The following is a 20,189-nucleotide window of genomic DNA, read 5'->3' as shown; positions in this document are numbered from 1 at the left end:
ACCTGCTCTTTCGCTCCGGGTCATGCGCTTCCGAACCGTAGCCGCGCGCAGAGAGCTGGTGAGGGGTGAAGCCAAGACAACTGTCCCCAGGCAGAGGAGTGGGGCTGACGTCCTCCTCACTGGACTCCAACTATCTGGAGCCGTTTGCCACTACAACCGCAACTAAAAACAGCCCGTGGGTCCTCCTCGGCTGCTCCAGCCCCGACTGGGGTGAGTAATGTCGATCAAGAGCCTGCCTGCAGTTGGGGAGTGGACTCAAAAAGACAAAAACCGGATGTATCCCCAACCAAGTGTCTGTCGGCCATGAGAAACAGTGACAGCGCGAGGTGTGCCCGTTGCTGGGAAAAGCCACGAGGTGTGACCAGTGTCAGCACTCAGCACAGCTCCCTCAGGAGAGAGCAGCTGTGGCCATCTTTCTCTCCGAAGGCTCGCTCCCCCAGCTGCCTTTGTCCTGCTGGGAATAAGATGCAGAAAGCACGGGGAAGTCATTGTTCAAACACAATAAGGACACCCCTATGTGTATGTTTCACCACCACCACCCCCCACCCAGCACAGAGGTGTCGCTGCATCAGAAAGTGCCCGTGTCTAGTAGCAAAACAGTAGGGTAATTCGGGAAATCCCAGGCGAAGTGGCTCCTTTGTAGTCCACAAGATATTTTTTGAAGGCTTTTTTCTAGGGAAACTTCATTTAGGAGAACCGCTGTGAGCCCGGATCAGGGCACCAGAAGGCGTAAGCCCCACGATAGGTGCTCTTGCCCCTCTGCCCCCTGCACCCTGCTCCCCATCCAGGCATTTTTTTTCACAAAGCAAATGGAGCCTGGTTTGGCCGAGAGGTTCGGAGAGCATCTGACCTCGCCCGAGGGGGTGACGTACATAGCACGTCACTCTCAAGCATTTTGACGCGATGCCCCAAAGCCCAGGGGACTATCGGTGAGAAGATGTTATAGAACCCCTTTGGCCAGTGGGTAGAATTCCATCCCCGTGCCAGGCTGACACCTCCAGGACAAAGGAGTGTTCCGGGGCTCCACAGACCCAAAGAAGCTGGGCTAGTGGCAGCCGGGTGTCTGAGACGCCCAGGCACCAGTCGGGCGGTAGCTGAGGCGGCCTCTCTGAGCCCCGGCCCTCCTGACTCCACGCCTGGCCCCCGCCCCGGGCTTGGTGCGCTGCCCCCTGTGGGTCTATTGCTGTTGTCTCCATTGTCTCTCAGACGGCCTGTCCGAAGGGGACGATTCCTCAGCTCCTCTCAGACTTGCCCAATTTCTCTCTCTCTCTCGGTGACGTGCAGCTGACAGTTCACTAGTCCTCTCTGTTCCTCAGCGTCCTCATCTGGTGAAAGGGCTGGTGACAACCTGGGCTGCTGGAGGGGCTCCTGGGAGAAGAGGGCTGAACGAAATTTAAATGACTGGGCACCTAGCACAGTGTTCGGCCCACAGGAAGTGCCCCATAAGTAACAGGCCTGATTTTAAACCCAGGATGAGCCTTTAACAACTCGATTTGAATAGATGGTCCTGAGAGGTGAGATGGACCAGGCAGTTTGGAAACGTGCAGTGTGGGCCCTGGCCGGGTGGTACAGTGGGTTAGAGTGCTGTCCCATGCACCAAAAAAATCTGCAGGTTCAGTTCCCGGTCAGGGCACGTACCTAGGTTGCAGGTTCGGTCCCCCATCAGGGTGCATAGAGGGGGCAACCAGTCAATGTCTCTCTCTCTCTCTCACTCTTTCTCCCTCCTCTCAATGAAATCACCCGCTTTAGAGGATTGAAGTACTCGGGTGAGGGTTTTAAAAAATACATTCAGAACATACAATCTGGGAGGGCGTTTGAGAGGAGTCCTGAAAGAGTGACGAGAAGGTCCCCAAAGAATAGCACACCAACAAGCTCCCAGGACTCCGATATGAGAGACTCACTCAGTGACGCCCGCGTGCCCCAAACCTGTCTCGTCGCTAAGACTCGTGTTTCTGAGGGCCTCTCGGGGGGCGGGGGGCGGGGGGGGCAGGTGGACCCAGCCTCCAGGAAGCTGTCAGGTGGTGTCCAGCTGGCCGACGGGGAGCTGCCCCTGACCGGGAAGACTGGGCCAGGCTGGTCTTCTCGGGGCTCATCAGACAACGCCCAGTCATTTCAAACGTCCCAAGATGAGCAGCTTTGCCCCTGGATATTCTTCCCTTGGTTTAAAATTAAATTAAAAATAAAAGGAAAATCTATGCCGTGTGTTTCCCAACATTTACAGTTTGTTCATCAAATCTGTTGTTTTCTGAGAGCTGGGATGAGCCGTTTTCAAATGTCTTTAAAAGCCCTTTTTTCTTAGAAGGACATCCAGAGGCTTTGAAACTTGTTCCAGGGGTAAAACTGATATTCATAATAAATGGCTCGAAACTCTCAACCCTGCAAGTTCACATTTTACTCAACACCCCGAGCCCAAGCGACTTGAGTTACTCCTGGGGTTTGTCATTTCTTGGTGAAGGGGCCTTTCCAACAGGGAGGAAGAAATCATGGGGGTTCACTAGAGTTCACCGTGTAGTTCAAGGCCACAGCTGTAGCCGGGAAAATGTCCAGAGCCTGCTCAGCCTGAGCCTCCCGAGAAAGCCCCCCTGACTTTGTGGCAACTGGACCGAGTTGTTCGAGTGTGCTCAGACTCCCACCCAGCCTGGTGCTCTTCGGGCTGGTAGAGTGGAGCCCTCCCAGACCAGTTCCCTGGAAGGCATACGGCCTCTGCCACCTGAAGCGGGTGATACATTATTAGGTAACCATGGGACGAAAGAGCACAATTTTTCTTTGGTGTGCGGGGTGCCTGTGAGGGAGGCAGCCAGCAGCCACCAGGGGCTGCCCTTCAATGTTGTCCTCTGACGACCTCTGGTGGCGGAATTTTTCCCAGCCTGTGCACGTCGGTACTCGGGGCCAAGCCGCCTGACCAGGTTGCGTTTTCCCACATTCCTTCCCTCCTGTGTGGTCAGTCACGTGAGGCAGGGAGCAGGAATCCTTTGCACAAGCCCAGAATAAAGTGGTGCACGTGCCTGGCCAGGCTGTCATTTCAAAAAAGTTTCCCGGTGCCTTCCCTTCCAGTGACCTCTGACTGCTGCACAGAGAGAGAAGGGAGCCAGCATGAAGCACCAGGTGGCGTCCACGTTAATTCCCATTTTGCTACTTTTTCTCAGCATCGACCTCCTGAGAGGTAAGTAAGAGACCGTCCTGCGCCCTTCAGCTCCCCGGGGTGTTCACTGAGAGGGTGGGAGGCCCCTGGCGACTGCCTCTTGCCATGCAGTTGTGAGAAATGAAGATGTCCGTGTCAGTGGCTGCTATAAAGTTGTTTCTGCAATGTATTTGGCACTAAAAACCCAAGCAAAAGTCGATGCAAACCAGGAATGCTTACCGAGCAACAGGGTTTGGGATTTTTTAAATAAACTTCTCTTTCTGCTCCCCCCTGCCCACCCCCAGCCATGATAGGGGGGGAAAAAAAAACAACCTTGCCTCAACCTGCGAGATTGTCCCGAAGACATTCTCCCTAGAGGACCAGCGAGGTTACAGGGGTTGGCAGGGTGAGCCCCTGGCTGGCTGGCCGGCAGGGGCTGTTTCTGTGGGGCCCGGAGCTCAGCAGACACCATCAGCCTGGCGTCCTCGTCAGCTGGAAGTCTGGCCCAGGAGCCAGCCTGAGGGGCAGGGAGACAAGGGTGAGAGAAGAGAGAGAGAACCCCCAGAGCCGCTGAGACCAGCGCCTGACCGCTCTCCTCTCTGCTGCTGACTCCAGAACTAGTGAGTGCTCTGCATCCAGCTCCGCACTAAGGAGGACAGACGGGCGGTCCTGGGGAGGTGCGTGGCTCCCCAGCCCAATGTCAGGGCAAACTCTCGGGGTCATGCATCCCTCCTTGGACCTGACAGACAAGGAAGAGGGGCCAGCTCACCAACAACTCTGGGGATAAGGCAACGAGAACACGCCATCCCCTTGACATAGCATCTCCCATATCCTCTGCCCTAGACCTTCCCGCCGCCAGCTGGGGCTAGACACAGAGCTTAGATAATCCTGGTAACTGGCCACCAGGAGACCAGCTACCCACTCCCCCACTTCTTGCCATGTTTCCTGCCCACCCACCCCCAACAGCCGTGGAATTACAAGGAAGTCCTTCACCCCTCACCACACAAAGGCCAGAGGAGAGAGGGGGAAATGTGAAGGAAAAAGGGGGCTAAACACCAAGATGCAGAAATGGGGAGAGGGACTGAGGCACTGGGTCACCAGTCAAAGCCGGAGAGAAGGAAGGGAAAACGAAGGGAAAAGGAGGGAAAGGAGAGGAGGAGGGGGAGGGGGAGGAGCAGTGGCGGTGATGCAGGGACACACAGAAAGAAGACCAGAGACTGGGCTGAGGGTGCAGGGACGGCGGAAAGGTGTGGATGAGGGAGCAGCGTGGGGCAGTGCCAGGGAGCATCCCATCGGCACGGCGGGGGGGGTGGGGGTGGGGGGAAGAACTGGTTTTACGGCCCCCCTCACGATGTGGGCAGCATCAGCCGTGCAGACTCCACGGGATGACGCAAAGGGCCACACACCCTTCAGTCCGTCTCACTCCTGACTCTCGCTCTTCGTTGGAACGTTACAATATGTCACTCGATCCTAGGTGACTGTTGTCTCCATCTCCCGGTACACACACCCCCCGGCAACACCACCCCAAAGTCCCTCTCTCTCTCTCTCTCTCTCTCTCTCTCTCTCTCTCTCTCTCTCTCTCTCTCTCTCTCCCTCTCTCCCCCCGCCCCACCCATCCTGCCGACACTGGAGCAGCCTGCCGAGGGGGGCTGCTGGACGCTAACACTTTGGCATTTCTGAGCACCCCACCCTTAGGCCTGCTTGTCCCAAGACCTCATCACTGAATGGTTGAATGGTCCCACTCACCAGCAGAATGATCCAATGGGCCCTAAGATTGACTCCAGCGGCTTCTGGCTTTCTCTAGGACAGTCACCTCCTGGAAAACCGGAGATCACTAAATGTCGCTCCAACGAAAAGGAAACCTTCTCGTGTTGGTGGAAGCCTGGGCTGGACGGAGGGCTCCCTACCAACTACACGCTGACCTACCACAAGGAAGGGTGAGTGTGGCCACGCCGCAGGCCAAAGCAGCACCGCTTCTGGGTTCGGGTCACCACAGCTCCCTGGCCTGACGCCGACAGGCGCATGCTTCTGGGGGGAAGGACTCAAGCACCCACGTCCACCTTCTCCCGTTCACGCCCTGGAAGCGCTCTCTCGGAGGGCATCAGCCCGGCTGTTGCCTCCACGAGGCACAGCACGCAGCGATCTCCCTCATCCACAGTGTCACTCTCCGTGGTTTGAGGAACAACTGCAATCATCCCCAGTCCGAAAACATTACGTGGACAATTCCAGAAATAAGCAGTTCGTAAGATTTCAGTGTTGTGCCATCCTGAGTCACGGTGAAATGCCACACCATCCTGCTTCCTCCCACCTGGGACGGGAGCCATCCCACACTGTATGGCCATCCCCCTCCCCGTTACTCCCTCAGTAGCTGTTTCCAGATCGACGGCTGGCTAAGCACCGATGTGCTGGTGTGTCCCTGTCACCCTCACAGCAGCCTGACGCTGCGTCACCGTGCCCGGGTCACTCCCCTGGCTCCCTCTCATCACACCGGCATTGCGTCATCTCGCATCGTCACACGACGATGGCGGAGCGCAGTGCTTTAAGATACGTTGAAAGGGAGAGATCACATTCACATAACTTTTATTATAGTCTATTGTGATAATCGTTCTATTTTATTAGGCGTTATTGTGGGTGTCTTACTGTGTCTAATTGATACATTAGACTCTATACATGGGTAGGTATAGGGAAAAACAGAACGCATGTGAGGTTCAGTGCTATCCACCTTTTCAGGCATCTCCTTGGGGTCTTAGAACGTACCCCCCCACAGAGGAGGAGCGACCGAGGTAGCCACGTTTCCTGTTACTGCCCTGCCCACACTTAGGCTGCAGCCTGAGGTCCCATCTAACTGTCCACTAAGTGTTGATTAACTTCAGGTGCTTACCTATAAACATTGTGTTACTTATAATATTTTAGTAATAATTACCTTTTCAGCGTAAAAGGACTATCGTGTAACCCTTGACAACCGTGGCACGTTAACTTTTCAAACTCGTTTCATGCCCAGGAAAAGAAACAGCCTTAAAAGGAAAGGAAGGTGGTGATTTTCCTCAGAGAACTGCTCGTCTGGGACCCCCCAGAGGGCGGGTGTGGGGCCAAGGCTGCAGTGAGGACTGAAAGAGGTCGTCCCTGGGTGAGGGTTCTGTTGACACTTCGACGAGACCCTCCGGGGAGCCCAGGGAGAGCTGGGTCCTTCCCCAGCGAAGGGATCGCTTCCTGGTGGCCATGGCAGCCCGCCCCCCGAGCCTGCCTGCACTTGGCCGTGCCAGGGGTGTCCAGCATACAGCCTGTGGACTGCATGTGGCCTGACACAACATCGTAAATTTGCTTAAAACTTTTTTTGGCTCATCGGTTTCTGTTCATGTGTGTGTGTGTACTTACTGCGTGACCCAAGACAACTCTTCTTCTTCCAGCGTGGCCCACACATGCCAAAGGGTTGGACGCCCCTGGTCACACAAAGCTGTCGGCTGTTCTGGGACCCGAAGGGGTGTCACGCACACAGACTTCAGAGCCCGCACGGGCAGCCCCCGGTGGAGTGCTGCCCACACCCGCGTGGGGTGTCTCGCACCGAGGCCTCCAAGTCTAACGAGAGCGCGCTAACGAGCCACGCGGGCCTGAGATGTCTTTCTGCACAGTCACTTCTCTCTGCTGCTGACTTTAGTGCAGTCAGAGATGCATCAGCATCGGTCCTTATTTTCCTCAGTCTTCTTTAAACGAAATGTAATTTGACATATGAGGTCTGTTCAGAAAGTATCGAGCCATGTACTATGAAAAATAGAGATATTTACTAAAGAAGACACAAGTTACAAGAACAGAGGACAAGGACACCTCGGTCCCCTTCAAAGTCGGCCCCCTGGGACCTCACACAGTTCTCCTAATTGCCATCAGCTGCCCCGTCGTATTTTCCTGAATCTCATCCATGGTCTGAAATCTCTTCCCTTTCAAAGGTGATTTTAATTTTTGGAAAAGCCAGATGTCTCAGGATGTCAAATCTGGGCTGTAAGGGGGCTGAGTCACCTGGGTGATTTGATATTTCTCAAAAAATCTCTGCGTGAACCATGAAGCGTGAGTGGGCGTGTTGTCATGATGAAGCTGCCAATCACCAGCTGCCCGTAGCTGTGTCCTTCTGAATCATCTGAATAGTTTCCATGGAGGAGTGTTCAAGCTTAACACAAAATTTGATGCAGATCTATTACTCTACTCACTCAGTCATTTTGAAGGTGACGGCCACACAGTACACATGCTCACTCAACGGCGTCTACTGCCCCCACCGACCAATACAAAGAATTCATCACTGTTCATACCTGTGCATTCCAGTCCGCTCTCCTTGGCGCTCAGGTTACATCGATGTCGCGCTAACCATTCTTGTTACATTAACAACGGCTGGACTGTTTCTGGACAGACCTCGTACATGCGCAATAAATGCTGCATTGGGCATGGGCCCTCAGGGCTTATGGGCAGGAGGAGTTACCTGTTTCCTGAGGTGACCCAATAGCAGCATCGTGGGTGTGGTGATGCCTAGGCTATTGAAAGTTCAAGTGCTTATTGGCAGGAGGCATATGTCACGAAGCCCACAGAAAACTGTAGAAAGGGAGGGTTGACGAGAGGCAGAGTGATGAAGGCTCTGAAGTGACACTTCCGCCCCCTTCCCCAGTATTCTCTTCCCTGTCTCACTCCCGTGACACGGGCAGGGCGCAGAAGCTTGGGGGTTTGGTGATCCAGCTCTGATCCCCAGAGTCCAATGGTATTGCTCTATTAAGGAAAAACGAGGCTTTTTTTTACTGCCTTCTTACTCACTCCTAATATATGATCTATTGCAGAGATTCAGTCATCTCTGAATGTCCAGACTACAAGACCAGCGGCCCCAACTCCTGCTACTTTAACAAGAAGCACACCTCCATTTGGACAGTGTACGTCATCACAGTAAATGCCACAAACCAGATGGGAAGCAGCGTCTCCAACCCACATTATGTGGACGTGGCCTACGTAGGTAAGGGGAAGGGCAATGGGTGAGGGATTGATTACTCCATTATGGGTCTACTAGTAATCAAACTCAGTTTGAGTCTTCTTGGCTTACGGATGAATCACCAAAAAAAAAAAAAAAGATGAGAAAATTCACAATATCCTCATCAACTGAGTACTTTAAGCCAATTTTTATTGAATCATTCAGGACAATAAGGCTGGCATTTGGGGTCCTTGTGTTTCTGTGTTTTCCTTTGACTTTTCTTTCCGTCCCCTTGCATCCAACAGGAATGTTCTATCTGTGCGTCTCTTATCCATTCCCCCCTCCCGCCCTCCTCCTGCAGCCAGGTCCCTTTCCCCATGGGCATGCTGGGATTTCTCTTCTCCTTCCCTGGAGGACAGAGTTATTCCGTGGAACAGCAGCTCCCAGAAGCTGTCTGTCTGCTTCTATACCCACAGGACGAGCTCCAGCTGATTGGTCCAAATTGAATCCTCAGTGCACATATACTTCTTAGCACTTAGAGCTCTTCTTTTAAAAATAAAGAATTTGGGGGTGTTCAGAGTGCTAACTGAACAGCAGGCTGGAGGCCATTATCACAAGCACAATGTTTGGAAACATCATCAGCGAAGCAAAGCGAAGTCGACCGGAGAGCTGCCTCTGGCTTTGCACGATCCACATCGAGCTGCAGGGCGACTCGGCACCGCTGCCGTGGCCCGCGTGGTTTAGCAGGGATGACGAAGGGAGTCTCAGGACCGGAGATGGATTGGCTGGGACTGGGGTCAGCCTTCGTGTCTGATAACAACCTAAGGAGAAGCTGACTGGGCTCCAGGTTGCATGAGACGTCCCAATTTACCTAAGTCCACCCAACAAAGAAAACTGGGCGAGGAGTCTCAGATACTCACGGGCATAGCATCGCACTGCCGTGCTAGCGGCAGTGGCTGACCCTTAGAAAGCTTCCGACACCAGCTGGCTCACACTCGATATGTCCTCCCCTCCGCCCATCATCGCGATGAGCTTGGAGGCAGAAGGTGAATGTAATCTTGGCTTAAGAAGATCCAAAAGGTAGCCCCACTGACAAGCGGGGATACGATGAATTTCATCATAGAACTCTATTTGCGATATGAAGTCTTTAAGATGCTAAATGCCAAATGGTATCTTCTTCATGGCACCTTCTTGAATTGCCTCGCCCTCAGAGGTTAAAATAGCATTTGAGGGCAAAACAGTGAAAACAAGAGAAGTTCTAAAAGGGGCAACTGCTATATCCCTTGAAAGCAGCCATTTTCCATGGGGGGGCTCTTTTGCCTCCCACAGGGTATTTGCAATGGCAGGAGATACTGTTCATCATTGTAGCCCAGGGAGGGGAATGAGGGTATTACTGGCATCTAATGGGCAGAGAGCAGAGATGCTGCTAAGCATCCCGCACTGCTGAGGGCGGCCCCCGCAACAAAGGATCACCCGGTCCAAAGCACAAGGAATGCTGGGGTTGAGAAGGCTTTAAAGTATTCACCCTGAACATTGTACATGGGTTTCTGAACAATGTTTTTATCAGTGGTGTTTCTCAGTATTGCGTTTAAAATTTATATATTGAGTAACTGATGTTTGTTTAGTAAGTACATATAAAATAATCTTTCTTTGGTGTTTACTTTGTAACACAGAAGCATTGAGATTAGTGCCAGATTTTCTAGCATTCAGTTTGTAGGTAATGGTAGGTTATAGAGTCAAGGGCACTGTAGCTATGCTTACTCTCTGCCACCTGATGTGGAAGGTGACTCGAGAAGGTAACAAATGAAGAGAAAAAGTGTTACCAAGCAGCCCGACTGAGCAAGGCAAGCTAGCGCCCTAGGCACCTCACACTTAAGGAGGCACTCACAGACATGTACTTGAAGGAACCTGAAAGTAAGTGCCTCCTTAAATTTTTTATCGTGGTAAAATACATAGAACATAAAATCCACCGTTTTAACCATTTCTAAGTATGCAATTTAGTGATTGGAGATCACTCACACTGTTATGCAACCATCCCTGCTAACCACTTCGAGAACCCTTCCCTGACCCGGATGGAAACCTCACACCCACTAAAGAGTCACTCCAGATATCCCTCCTTACCCCGGCCCCACTGATCTGCATCCTGTCTCTACAGAGTTGCCCATTCTGGGCATTTCGTGTGTATTGCTGGAATACAGCATGTGACCTTTGTATCTGGCTTCTTTCACTTAGTGTAACATTCTCCAGATTCATCCATGCCATAGCATGTATCAGCGTGTACTCCCTCGTTGTGGCTGAATAGTGTTTCAGTCTGTGGATATTGTGTATCCATCCACGGATGGACATTTGGGTTGTTTACACCTATTGGCTATTGTGAATAGTAGTGTTATAAATACTCATGTCTGAGTTTTTGTTTGAATACCTGCCTTCCTTTCTATTGGGTATGTTGGCTACAGCATGAAACTGATGGGTGACATGATAATTTTATGTTTAACCATTTGAGTAACTTCTAGATTTTTCTCTACAGTGTCTGCACCATTTTACATATACATTTTACAATGTATAAGAATTTCCATTTCTTCAACATCCTCCCTGGTTATCTTTAATTTTTTGAATTCCAACCATCCTAGTGGGTGTGAAATGGTATCTCATTGTGATTTTGATTTGCATTTCCTAAATGACTAATGACATCGAAGTTCTTGCATCTCCTTGTTGGCCATTAATGCATCCTTAAACTCTGCACCTTATGCATCTCCCTCACTCCACCCTGATCCCAACCCTGCTGACCAGCACCTGGCATCGAGGGCAAGGTGCCTCGTAACCATGGCGGAATGAAATGGTAAGTCATACAGTTCTGTGTTCAAATACCACCGTCAGTGAACCCAGGGTGTCTTTCCTGTTTTCAGTTGAACCAGAACCTCCCATGAACCTGACTTTGAAGATAAAACATCCAGAAGACCAAAAACCGTATCTGTGGATAAAATGGTCTTCACCCAGCCTGATTGACATAAGCTCTGGTTGGCTCACACTTCAGTACGAAATTCGACTGAAGCCCGAGAAAGCAGCGGAGTGGGAGGTGAGTCGGCCAGAAGCTTCGGGAAGGAACCGTGCCCTTTGGCAAAGGTGAAGCCCTTGCTACTGGGAACAGGTCATGTCTCCTAATTACGGGGCCATCATGGCGTCCTCCTGACGCGGATGCGGCCACCCACATGTGGAAGGGCCCTCTCCCCTCTCGTGGGATTGCTGGGGGTGCACTTTCACAACGCTCTCAAGGCGAATCCCTTCTTTGCACCGAACAGATGCTTCCACCGGGCTTCCGACCCACCTCCCTCAGGATATCTTAGAGCTAGGCACCTATGAAAACACTGAAGTGGCACTCAGTGGGAGGGAAAAAAATCTTAGTGTAACCAGTCAATGGTCTGTAGCATTTTTATGCACTTTAAAATATTTCATTGTAAAGAAATAATACAGTAACTTATTTCCATAGTAAGATATTCCACTCTTAAGTACTTTAGTATATGTCTTTTTTTTTTTAAGGAAACATTATCAAACATAGACGAAATAATATCACACATAGGAAAATAATTAAAATTCCCTAGTATCATTTAAATAGCCAATTCATATTCTAATTCTCCCGGTTGTTTCCAAAAACAGTATCTTTAACAGCTACTTTGTGCCAATGAGAATCCACCTAGGACCACACATGGTGACTGGTTATTATGTTCTTTTAGCCTCAACGGGCTCAGGAGACAAGGCCCTGGCCCCATAGAATGTCCTACGTTTTGCATTTGTCTGGTTAGCTCTTTGGGAGATCACTTAGCTCATTTCTCTGCCCCATATTTCCTGTAGCCAGCCATGAGCTCTGAAGACTTGATTAGATTCAGGTTGAACACGTTTGGGCAAGAATACTTCAGAGGCGACATCTATCGCTTCCTATCGCGTCATGTTAGGGGACAGAAAGCATCTGACTGACATACCGTGAAGGTCACTGACACTACCCCCTGGGCCAGGGACATCACGACCCGGTGCCCGAATCGTAAAGTCACGTGTACGTGGTCACTGTTGCTTCAAGAACACGATGCCCAGTTCTCTCATGATGCCTAGTGAGTGGGTTTCCTTGAATAACCCTCGGATCAGTGATTTCATTAGGGTTTACAAAATGGCAGGTTTAGAGTTTTATTAACTGGCCACCCTCTGTAAAGTAAAATTTAGAAGGCAGGGGGTAGGACGCAGAATATTTGTCTTTCTGAAACAGAGTTCCGATGGGGAGAGAGAAACCTTGCCAACCGAGGAGCGAACAATGTTGCAAAGTAGAGAGGGCGGGCTGGCAAGGTGCAGCGGCGGCAGCAGGGTGTCTGAATCTGCCTGTCGGCCTCACGCCTCCGACGGTTTTACCATCCAAGGGAAAAGCTCGTCTCTCCAGAGCACAGGTCGGAGTGACTTCCGTTTTCCTTGCTCCTCCTTAGACTCATTTCGCTGGGCAGCAAACGCAGTTCAAGATTTTCAGCTTATATCCAGGAGAGAAATACCTCGTCCAGGTTCGCTGCAAGCCCGACCATGGATTCTGGAGTAAGTGGGGCCCAGAGAACTCCATCCAGATACCTAATGGTGAGTGTCTTGACGACCTTTTGCTTATCATTTTAAATGTTTTTAGGAAAGAATGAATTTAGTAAGTGTGCACGTCGTAACTACTAAGAAATGATTTTGCACCTCAGTCTAGAGGAATGAGTAGAGGGAGGTTTACAACGTCTCCACCCAACCCAAAGGTGTTTGGGGGTGTGGCAGTGCCCTCTGGGTCACTGTCGGCGAGGACCGGGGTTTAGGGGGAAGTGGCAGGCATGGGCTTGGTGTGTCTCGGGGGGCTTGATGGTCGTTCTGCCCTCCCCACCTGCCCCGTCCCTGTCATCGAGTCAAGGTCATCAGCTAGTTCTCCTAGAATTTGTAAGGTGATATCCCGTCTTAGAGGCATGAACCGAACTGATTTTCAGTCTCTGGTGTCGATGACATGGTGGTCTCTCGGTCAAGGCCCAGTATGAGAGCGGCCACTCCGTTCTAACTGTCATCAGACATGATGGCTTATATCCCACAAGAGAATGCTGCATCTTGCATTTCTGACGTGCGTCACGGTTTACAAAGTCTTCACCTTGCCTGGTTCTCCCGGTCCTCTCAAACATTCAGCGAGACTGTAACTGCCGTTAAGAACTGAAAGCAAGGGAGCTGAAGTTCTGTGCAGTTAGAAGTCTTGCCCAGAACCGAATGGCAAAGCCCAGCGCTTGTGACCACTTGCCTGGCCGGAGTATCAGGGTTCGCATTGGTTTGTCACACTGGCAAGAGCCTTGAACTGTGGGTCCTGAGGCTCGCAGGCCTCCTGTTCAGCCCTGGCTCTTACGGAGTAACAGCGCAGGGTCCAGAGGCAGCAAAGGCTTGAATTCAAATCCCGGACGACAACTTTATTGTCACATGCCAATGGGTAATCACTCACTGAGTCTCATCGTTACATGCAAGGCAATGTATATAAAGAGCTTAACATTATTGATGGCTTTTCATAAGAACTTCGTACGTTACCTGTCATTGTTACTGCAGTCGATGGTGTGATCTTAAATTGCCTCTTAAAGTACCAGAGAAAATAACACTTTTGGAAAAATGCACTTTAAAATACTTGCAACACATTCAAATTTAATAACATTGGAATAATTAACCCAGGGTCAATGTTACTCCAGATTGCAGTTCAAGTCAAAAGAGGTGTAGGCAAGGTGGGGGGCACTTGGGTTCAAAAGTTTCCTTCATTAGTTTTGTTTGTTCGCTTGTATTTCATGATACTGTATGTGATCAAAGCTCTCTGGCTGTTTCTTTTTAGATGTCACCAATACAGATACCACCGTGTGGATCTTTGTGGCTGTTCTTTCTGTTGTCGTCTGTTTGATTATGGTCTGGGCAGTGGCTTTGAAGGGCTATAGGTACTTCATTGTCTATCAACCTTCCTCCCGGTCCTGGTTGTCAGGGGTAATCATCCTCTTAAAAGCCAATACCGAGATGATGGGAACGGACAGGATAATTCAAGTACTTGATTTTAACCATTAGTTGCAGCATGGTCCATCCATTTTAAAAAGTCTTTTATTAGTGCTAATGAATGTCACAGAATGAACTCCTTTGAAGGTGGTGCTCTTTCCATCAAACGGAAGCTCACAGTTGGGAAATAGTAAGATTCTGTCAAGAGCAGCTAAAATCAAGAGAAGGAGAGCATGCAAATAGTGCAAATCAGCCTCCTCAGTGAGCTGGAGCTAATGTTGGCATTGGCCTCCGTACTTACTGTCTTCACCGTTGCTTGTCAGTTTCGTGTAGCCCCAGAGGTCTAACTCCTACCTACCTCAGTCCACGTAGCAGATAACACCAATCTTTTAGAATTTGCAAAGTGAGAAAATGAGTTATTTATCCTCTCCCACACATTATTTTATAGCATGATGACCTGCATCTTCCCACCGGTTCCTGGGCCAAAAATAAAAGGATTTGATACTCATCTGCTGGAGGTAAGTGCCAGAGGGGGAGAATGTGTCACGATTGGTAATACCTACCTCTACACTCACACACACAATCCCACCAGTTCAGCCTGGCCACACGGTCCCTCCTCTTTAGAGAAAGATATGTGAGGCGTGCGTGTACTTACGAGGAGACATCAAATGTCAGAAGGACAAGAGAGAAAGCCAGGAAAACATGGTAGCGCCTGGTAGTGCTTGCAGATTCCCCCGTCTGTTCAAAAGCATGGACATGAATATTGTGTACAAATAATCCATTTTTTAAAAGGTGAATCTTTTGTTAAACACAAAGAAGGGCTTACGACCCCTACCCTCATCATACTTTGGTGAGAGCTCCCCCTTGAGCGTTCTTCCCGTCAGGCCAGAGTAACCCTGCTGCTGCTGTCGCCTGTTGGAGCGCTCGGGTGAGGCTGGGTCAGTGCAGTGGGCTGGTGTTGGCCAGGGCCCGGTTAGGCTGATTCAGGTGGGAGTTACATTTAAGTGTTTTGAATGGAAAGAGGGGTTAGAACATTCTAAATTTCTCTGCAGGTTGAAATATAGACTTTCAATTTGACCTTAAGCTCAACGCCAATAGTTGTAAAAGCAATTACCTGTGCATTAGATCAATTGACCCAGCCACTGCAAGACCAACAGTCTAAGAATGGGAGAAGAGAGTCCCAGGGGATTTGGCTTGACCGCATTCACCTTGACTGCAAATATCACAGCAGGGACCAGGACCCTGGAATTTGGGCTCCTGGTTCAGTGCTCTTATGCCATTATCCTTGATAGAGCCAGCATGTACGTCTCAGCTAACTAAATTAAGTATGGTCTATTCGACCTTGTAGCCACAGAGACTTCATGATAAAATAACCACTTTTTGTGTCAAAGAAAAAAAGTTTTTGTTTTCTCAGTCACATTACCTCCAATCCTCGAAAGAACCCTCCCATATGGCATTATTATTCCCATTTTACAGATGAAGAAACTGAGGGTCATTGAGCAGCTTGTTCAAGGTCAATACCTTGAATGAGTGATAAAGCCAAGATTTAGGCACCAGTATCTGACTTAAGTCAGAGAATCAGGAAGAAGAGTGGAAAGGAAGAGGAGAAGGCAGCAGGAAGAATGAGAGAGAAGGAGAAGGAAGAGGGAGAGGGAAAGCAGGAGAAGAAAATATGTATTGGCAGGAAGGGGGGGAGAGGAAATGCAGTAGAGGACAGAGAGGAAATGCAGTAGAGGACAGAGAAAAGTTGGACCAGAGAAGAAGAGATAGGGAAGAAGGGAGCTGTTGCAAGAAGAAGAGTTAAGAGGCGAAGGAAGGGAGATGTTGCAAGAAGAACAGTTGAGAGGATGAGGAAGAAGTGAGATGCAACTTACTGCTTTCAGATTCTACAAAGTAGCAGAGGAGGCTAGCAGTCCAAGAACCAGAAGTCAGAGCCACTGAGTCCCAAAGAGCTGAGCACATGTATGAGCACACTGGTTTTATAATTTCTTTCTTTTTTATTATTTATTGATTTTTTTTAAAGAGAGAGAAAGAGAAACATTGATTTGCGGTTCTACTTATTTATGTTTTCATTGGTTGCTTCTTGCATGTGCTCTGACTGGGGTGGGGACCGAACCCGCCACCTTGGCATAAAAAGGGCAAAGCTCTAACCAAGGGAGCAACCCAGCCAGGGCCTGCGTGTGGTGGTTTTAGATGTTGCAAAAACTTTTCTTATTTGATAGTTATATGTTTTTTTTTATCTGTGCATATACTACTTGCCCGTTAAATTCATGATCATTACTGGTTAGAGAGAGACTAAGTTAAAATCATAGACTGACTGGAAGAAAAATATAAGATGAATAAGTATTCCAGGAGGTGATTATAGATGGCCTGGTACACAAAGGTCGAAAGTGTGGGGAATTCTGCTAGGCTCTTACCACACCCACCTGCCCGTGGTCATGAACACAGACTCGACTTCGATGCTGATTTGGAATGTTTTAAAGCTAAGGGCCTTTTCTCCTTGTCTGTGTTCTATTAGAAGGGCAAGTCTGAAGAACTCCTGAGTGCCCTGGGATGCCAAGACTTCCCTTCCGACTGCGAGGACTTGCTGGTGGAGCTTTTAGAAGTCGTTGACAGTGAGAACCAGCAGCTGATGTCAGCCAACTCGAAAGAACACTTGGACCAGGGTGTGACGAAGTCCAAACACCTGGCTCCCCACAGGGATTCTGGCCTGGGCAGTTGTGACAGCTCTTCACTCTTGTCCGAAAAGTATAAGGAGCCCCAGGAGAACCCATCTGCGTCCCACACTCCTGAGGGCATCAAGAAACCAGAGAGCTCTGAAACAAATGGCACCCACGCCTGGGGCTCTCAGAACATGGGCTTGGGAAGCCAAACCCCCTATTCCTATGCCAGTGGACCCCCATCTTCAACAAGGCCTTCATCGCAGCTGCCCAGCCTGCAGGACGCCACGGCTTCTTACCACAACATTGCTGATGTGTGTAAGCTGGCCATGGGCACCCCAGGCATGCTGGCCACTTCGCTGGACAACACAGAACATCGTGCTTTACAACCCTTGGAAACCGCTGAGACTGGAGGGGAGAAAAAGGCGGCAGAGCAGAGCGAGGTGGAAAGCTTTCATTCTGAGACTGATCCAGACCCCCCACTGCAGCTGGTCCCCTTTATCTCCGCGAAACCCTTGGATTACGTGGCGATTCACAAGATCAGCAAAGATGGAGCATTATCATTGCTCCCCAAAAGAGACAACAGCGACCAGACCGAGAAGTCCGGGGCCCTTCCCCCCAGTCAGGAGTACACTAAGGTGTCCAGGGTGATAGATGACAGAATCCTGGTGTTCGTGCAGGATCCGGGCGCTCCAAACCCAGCTTCCTCTGAAGAGCTGGTCGAGGAACCTCCGCCGTCCTTGCAAGAGAATCAAGGCGAGAAAGACGTGGCCTCCTACACCAGGGTACCAAGCAGCTTTGGTCTGCAGCTGGCGGGGTCCGAGTACCTGGACCCCATGTGCTTAAAGCGCTCTTTTCAGTGATGGCTTCATTAATGGGATGATTGGTTAAAATGTGATTTTTTCCTTCAGGTAATACTACAGCATCCATGCTGTGTCCTCTGCTAGAGAAAGTTCGAGAATGGGGTGAGGATGACACAGCTAAAGACCCACGGCTCACTCCTTCCCACGCTCCGCATTCAACCGGTTGCCTCTTTCCCCAACAGCTGATCCCAGAACAGAGCCTTTTGTTTCCTGTGATTTACAGATTTACTTTTTGCTGTTAGTTATAAAACTGCATGTTCCACGGCATAACAGCACGCTGCTTAGTAATCTCGAGGGGCAGTGCCAACAGGTGTGGGCCCTGGGGAAGGCGTTCACGGTGCAGTACGTGACAGGGGCAGCTGAAAGGGTCCAGCTAGAGCAGTAGCGCAGGAAGGCGATAGACGAGGGCATCGCTGTGAAAACCGCTTCTGGAAACCAACTGCCTCGCCTCTGCCCGCCTCTTTCATTGGGTTATTAGGATCAATCAAACACAACACGTTTCTAGAAAGGATGCGTTCCGGAACACCTCACAGAACTGTTTACATCCCTTCCTGTTATTACCTTAGTGACCAATTGCTGACACGCAGGTTAAAATTATGCCTCCCGTTTTTTCTCAAGTGATTGAATTTGTCAAGCACGGATTACCCCCATCCCTTGGTATGTTATTCTAAAACCTCTAGGGACTATAATTTCGGAGAGTGAAATTTCCTTACCCAAGAGGCAAACGAGTGTGATGCGGTGAATCCTCCTAAAATGTTTTCCTGTTTCATTTCAGTAGGATAGACAATGCATCATATACCCTAGTCTTCTCTTAGTGAAAAAAAAAATCCCCCAAGCTAACTTTAATTTAAAGGACAATCACAGCAGCACGCTCAGTACATAGATACTGCCTTACTGTACATAAAAATCTACTTTAATACGAACCCAGACACTCGACAATGTATTTTTGAAGACTATTTTTCTATCACTTAGGCAAAATAAAAGAGTATTTTCTATCTTCCCAGCACAACTGTTTACATATTTGGTGGGCACGGTATTTTCTGCTAGGAGGCTGTAGTGGGGATTTACAGCACATCACAGTGTACGCGGTCCTTGTTTGTGGAGTAAATGGCACATCAGCCAGACCCCACTGAGGAATGTGAAGTGGATGACAACGTTCAATTTCCAGTACAGTGTAGTATCATTTTATCTGAGTCTTTTATCTCCAGGATACGTTAAACCACAATCACCAGCCTAGGGTTGTAGGGGCTCTCCACAGACAGAAATGAATACTTCTCTTGGGACTTGGGGCTAATCTAGGGTGTCTGCGCTTCTCTGGGCAAACATTCATGAGGCCACCATAAAGAGAAGAATGGTGGCATCTAGCATACAGCTTTAGAGAGAGGGGATTGGTTTTGCTTTGTTTTTCTGAGCAGTCTTGGCAGCATAGATGTTTCAAGCAAAGCTATGAGTTAGTATCTCTCCAGAGTAGATCCATTTGCAAAATCTTGGCAGAGGCAGAGCCAGCACTCACGTCAGACGCGTCCAAATAAAAGTCTCAAGAAACAGCCTGTGTGGGGTGGTGGGAACAGCTACAAAGGCCAGGGTATGGTAGTAAGAGTCCCCGAGTCCGTTCCAAGGGCAGGCTCCCCGCTGGAGGGGTCAAAAGCCTGGCTCTCCACTTCAAAGACAGCATCCATGACTCATGACCTGCCTCCCTCTAGTTGTTGATTTTTTTTTTAATTTCACCTGATGGCAAGTCCTTTCCTTATGTCCACACAGTGACAGGACTTCCGGAATTGCAAAAGGAATAGATCTTAGGCTTTATTCCCCCAATATATAAACACTGTAAGAGTAAGGGGAACATTTGGAAAAGGTGTCCCAGTTTATTCAATCCCCTAGGCCCTGGCTACTCAAAGTCTGGTCTGAGGACCAGCTGCATCATCATCACCTGGGCGCTGCATGGAAATGCAGACTCTCAGCCTCCCCGCCCCAGACCGGCAGATTCAGACTCTGCCCTACGCTAGGTTCCCCGGATGACACGTGTGTGTAGTGAAGTTTAAGAAGCACTGCCCTAGATGAGACGTGCCACCAAAGGTTATTTTAGCACATGGTAACACCTCTCTTGGAAAGTACAAGTCAAGTCTGTTTGACTTCACAACACTGTATGTAAGGAAAAGGCATAATTTTAAAAAATCTATTAGGCCCTAACTGGTGTGGTTCAGCTGGCTGGGTGTCATTCTGCAAAGCTAAAGGTTACCAGTTCAATTCCTAGTCAGGGCACATGCCTGGGTTGTAGGTTCAGTTCCCAGATGGGGCAGTATGGGAGGCAACCATTTGATGTTTCTCTCTCACATCAATGTTTCTCTCCCTTCTTTTCTCCCTCCCTTCCCCTCTCTCTAAAAATAAATAGATGAAAAAAAATTAAATCTATTAGTAGTTTAAGATTCACATAATGGTGGAGAATGACCTGCAAAAGGACACACAGTGTCCATGAGGGACAGGGGACACAGTCCACCTTCAGCAGCCCTGACCCAAAACTCCGCCCTTCAAGGTCAAATTTCCCCCAAATAGCCCACTGTTCTCCAAGATGTGTAGCAATCACTCTGCTAGCTTGA

At 49.6% G+C, this 20,189-nt stretch overlaps 1 protein-coding gene across 3 annotated transcripts in view; it reads left to right on the top strand.

Moving 5' to 3' along the window:
- PRLR (prolactin receptor) overlaps positions 1 to 18,598 on the top strand; it is a 146,297-nt gene extending 127,699 nt beyond the window's left edge. For all 3 annotated transcript variants that reach the window (XM_045848018.1, XM_045848019.1, XM_045848020.1), the window contains 8 exons: positions 3,055 to 3,163; positions 4,926 to 5,058; positions 7,936 to 8,105; positions 10,967 to 11,136; positions 12,527 to 12,668; positions 13,918 to 14,017; positions 14,518 to 14,587; positions 16,588 to 18,598. In XM_045848018.1, coding sequence (XP_045703974.1) covers positions 3,094 to 3,163; positions 4,926 to 5,058; positions 7,936 to 8,105; positions 10,967 to 11,136; positions 12,527 to 12,668; positions 13,918 to 14,017; positions 14,518 to 14,587; positions 16,588 to 17,592 — 1,860 coding nt within the window. In that variant the 5' untranslated portion in view covers positions 3,055 to 3,093 and the 3' untranslated portion in view covers positions 17,593 to 18,598. The remainder of the gene's footprint in view (positions 1 to 3,054; positions 3,164 to 4,925; positions 5,059 to 7,935; positions 8,106 to 10,966; positions 11,137 to 12,526; positions 12,669 to 13,917; positions 14,018 to 14,517; positions 14,588 to 16,587) is intronic.
- The last annotated feature ends 1,591 nt before the right edge of the window (positions 18,599 to 20,189 follow it).

The sequence above is a fragment of the Phyllostomus hastatus genome, unplaced genomic scaffold, assembly GCF_019186645.2.
Source record: "Phyllostomus hastatus isolate PE091 unplaced genomic scaffold, TTU_PhHast_1.1 phas_contig_58, whole genome shotgun sequence".
Lineage (NCBI taxonomy): Eukaryota > Metazoa > Chordata > Mammalia > Chiroptera > Phyllostomidae > Phyllostomus > Phyllostomus hastatus.
Note: the sequence above shows the minus strand (reverse complement) of the source record. Positions and strands in the feature narration are given on the sequence as shown.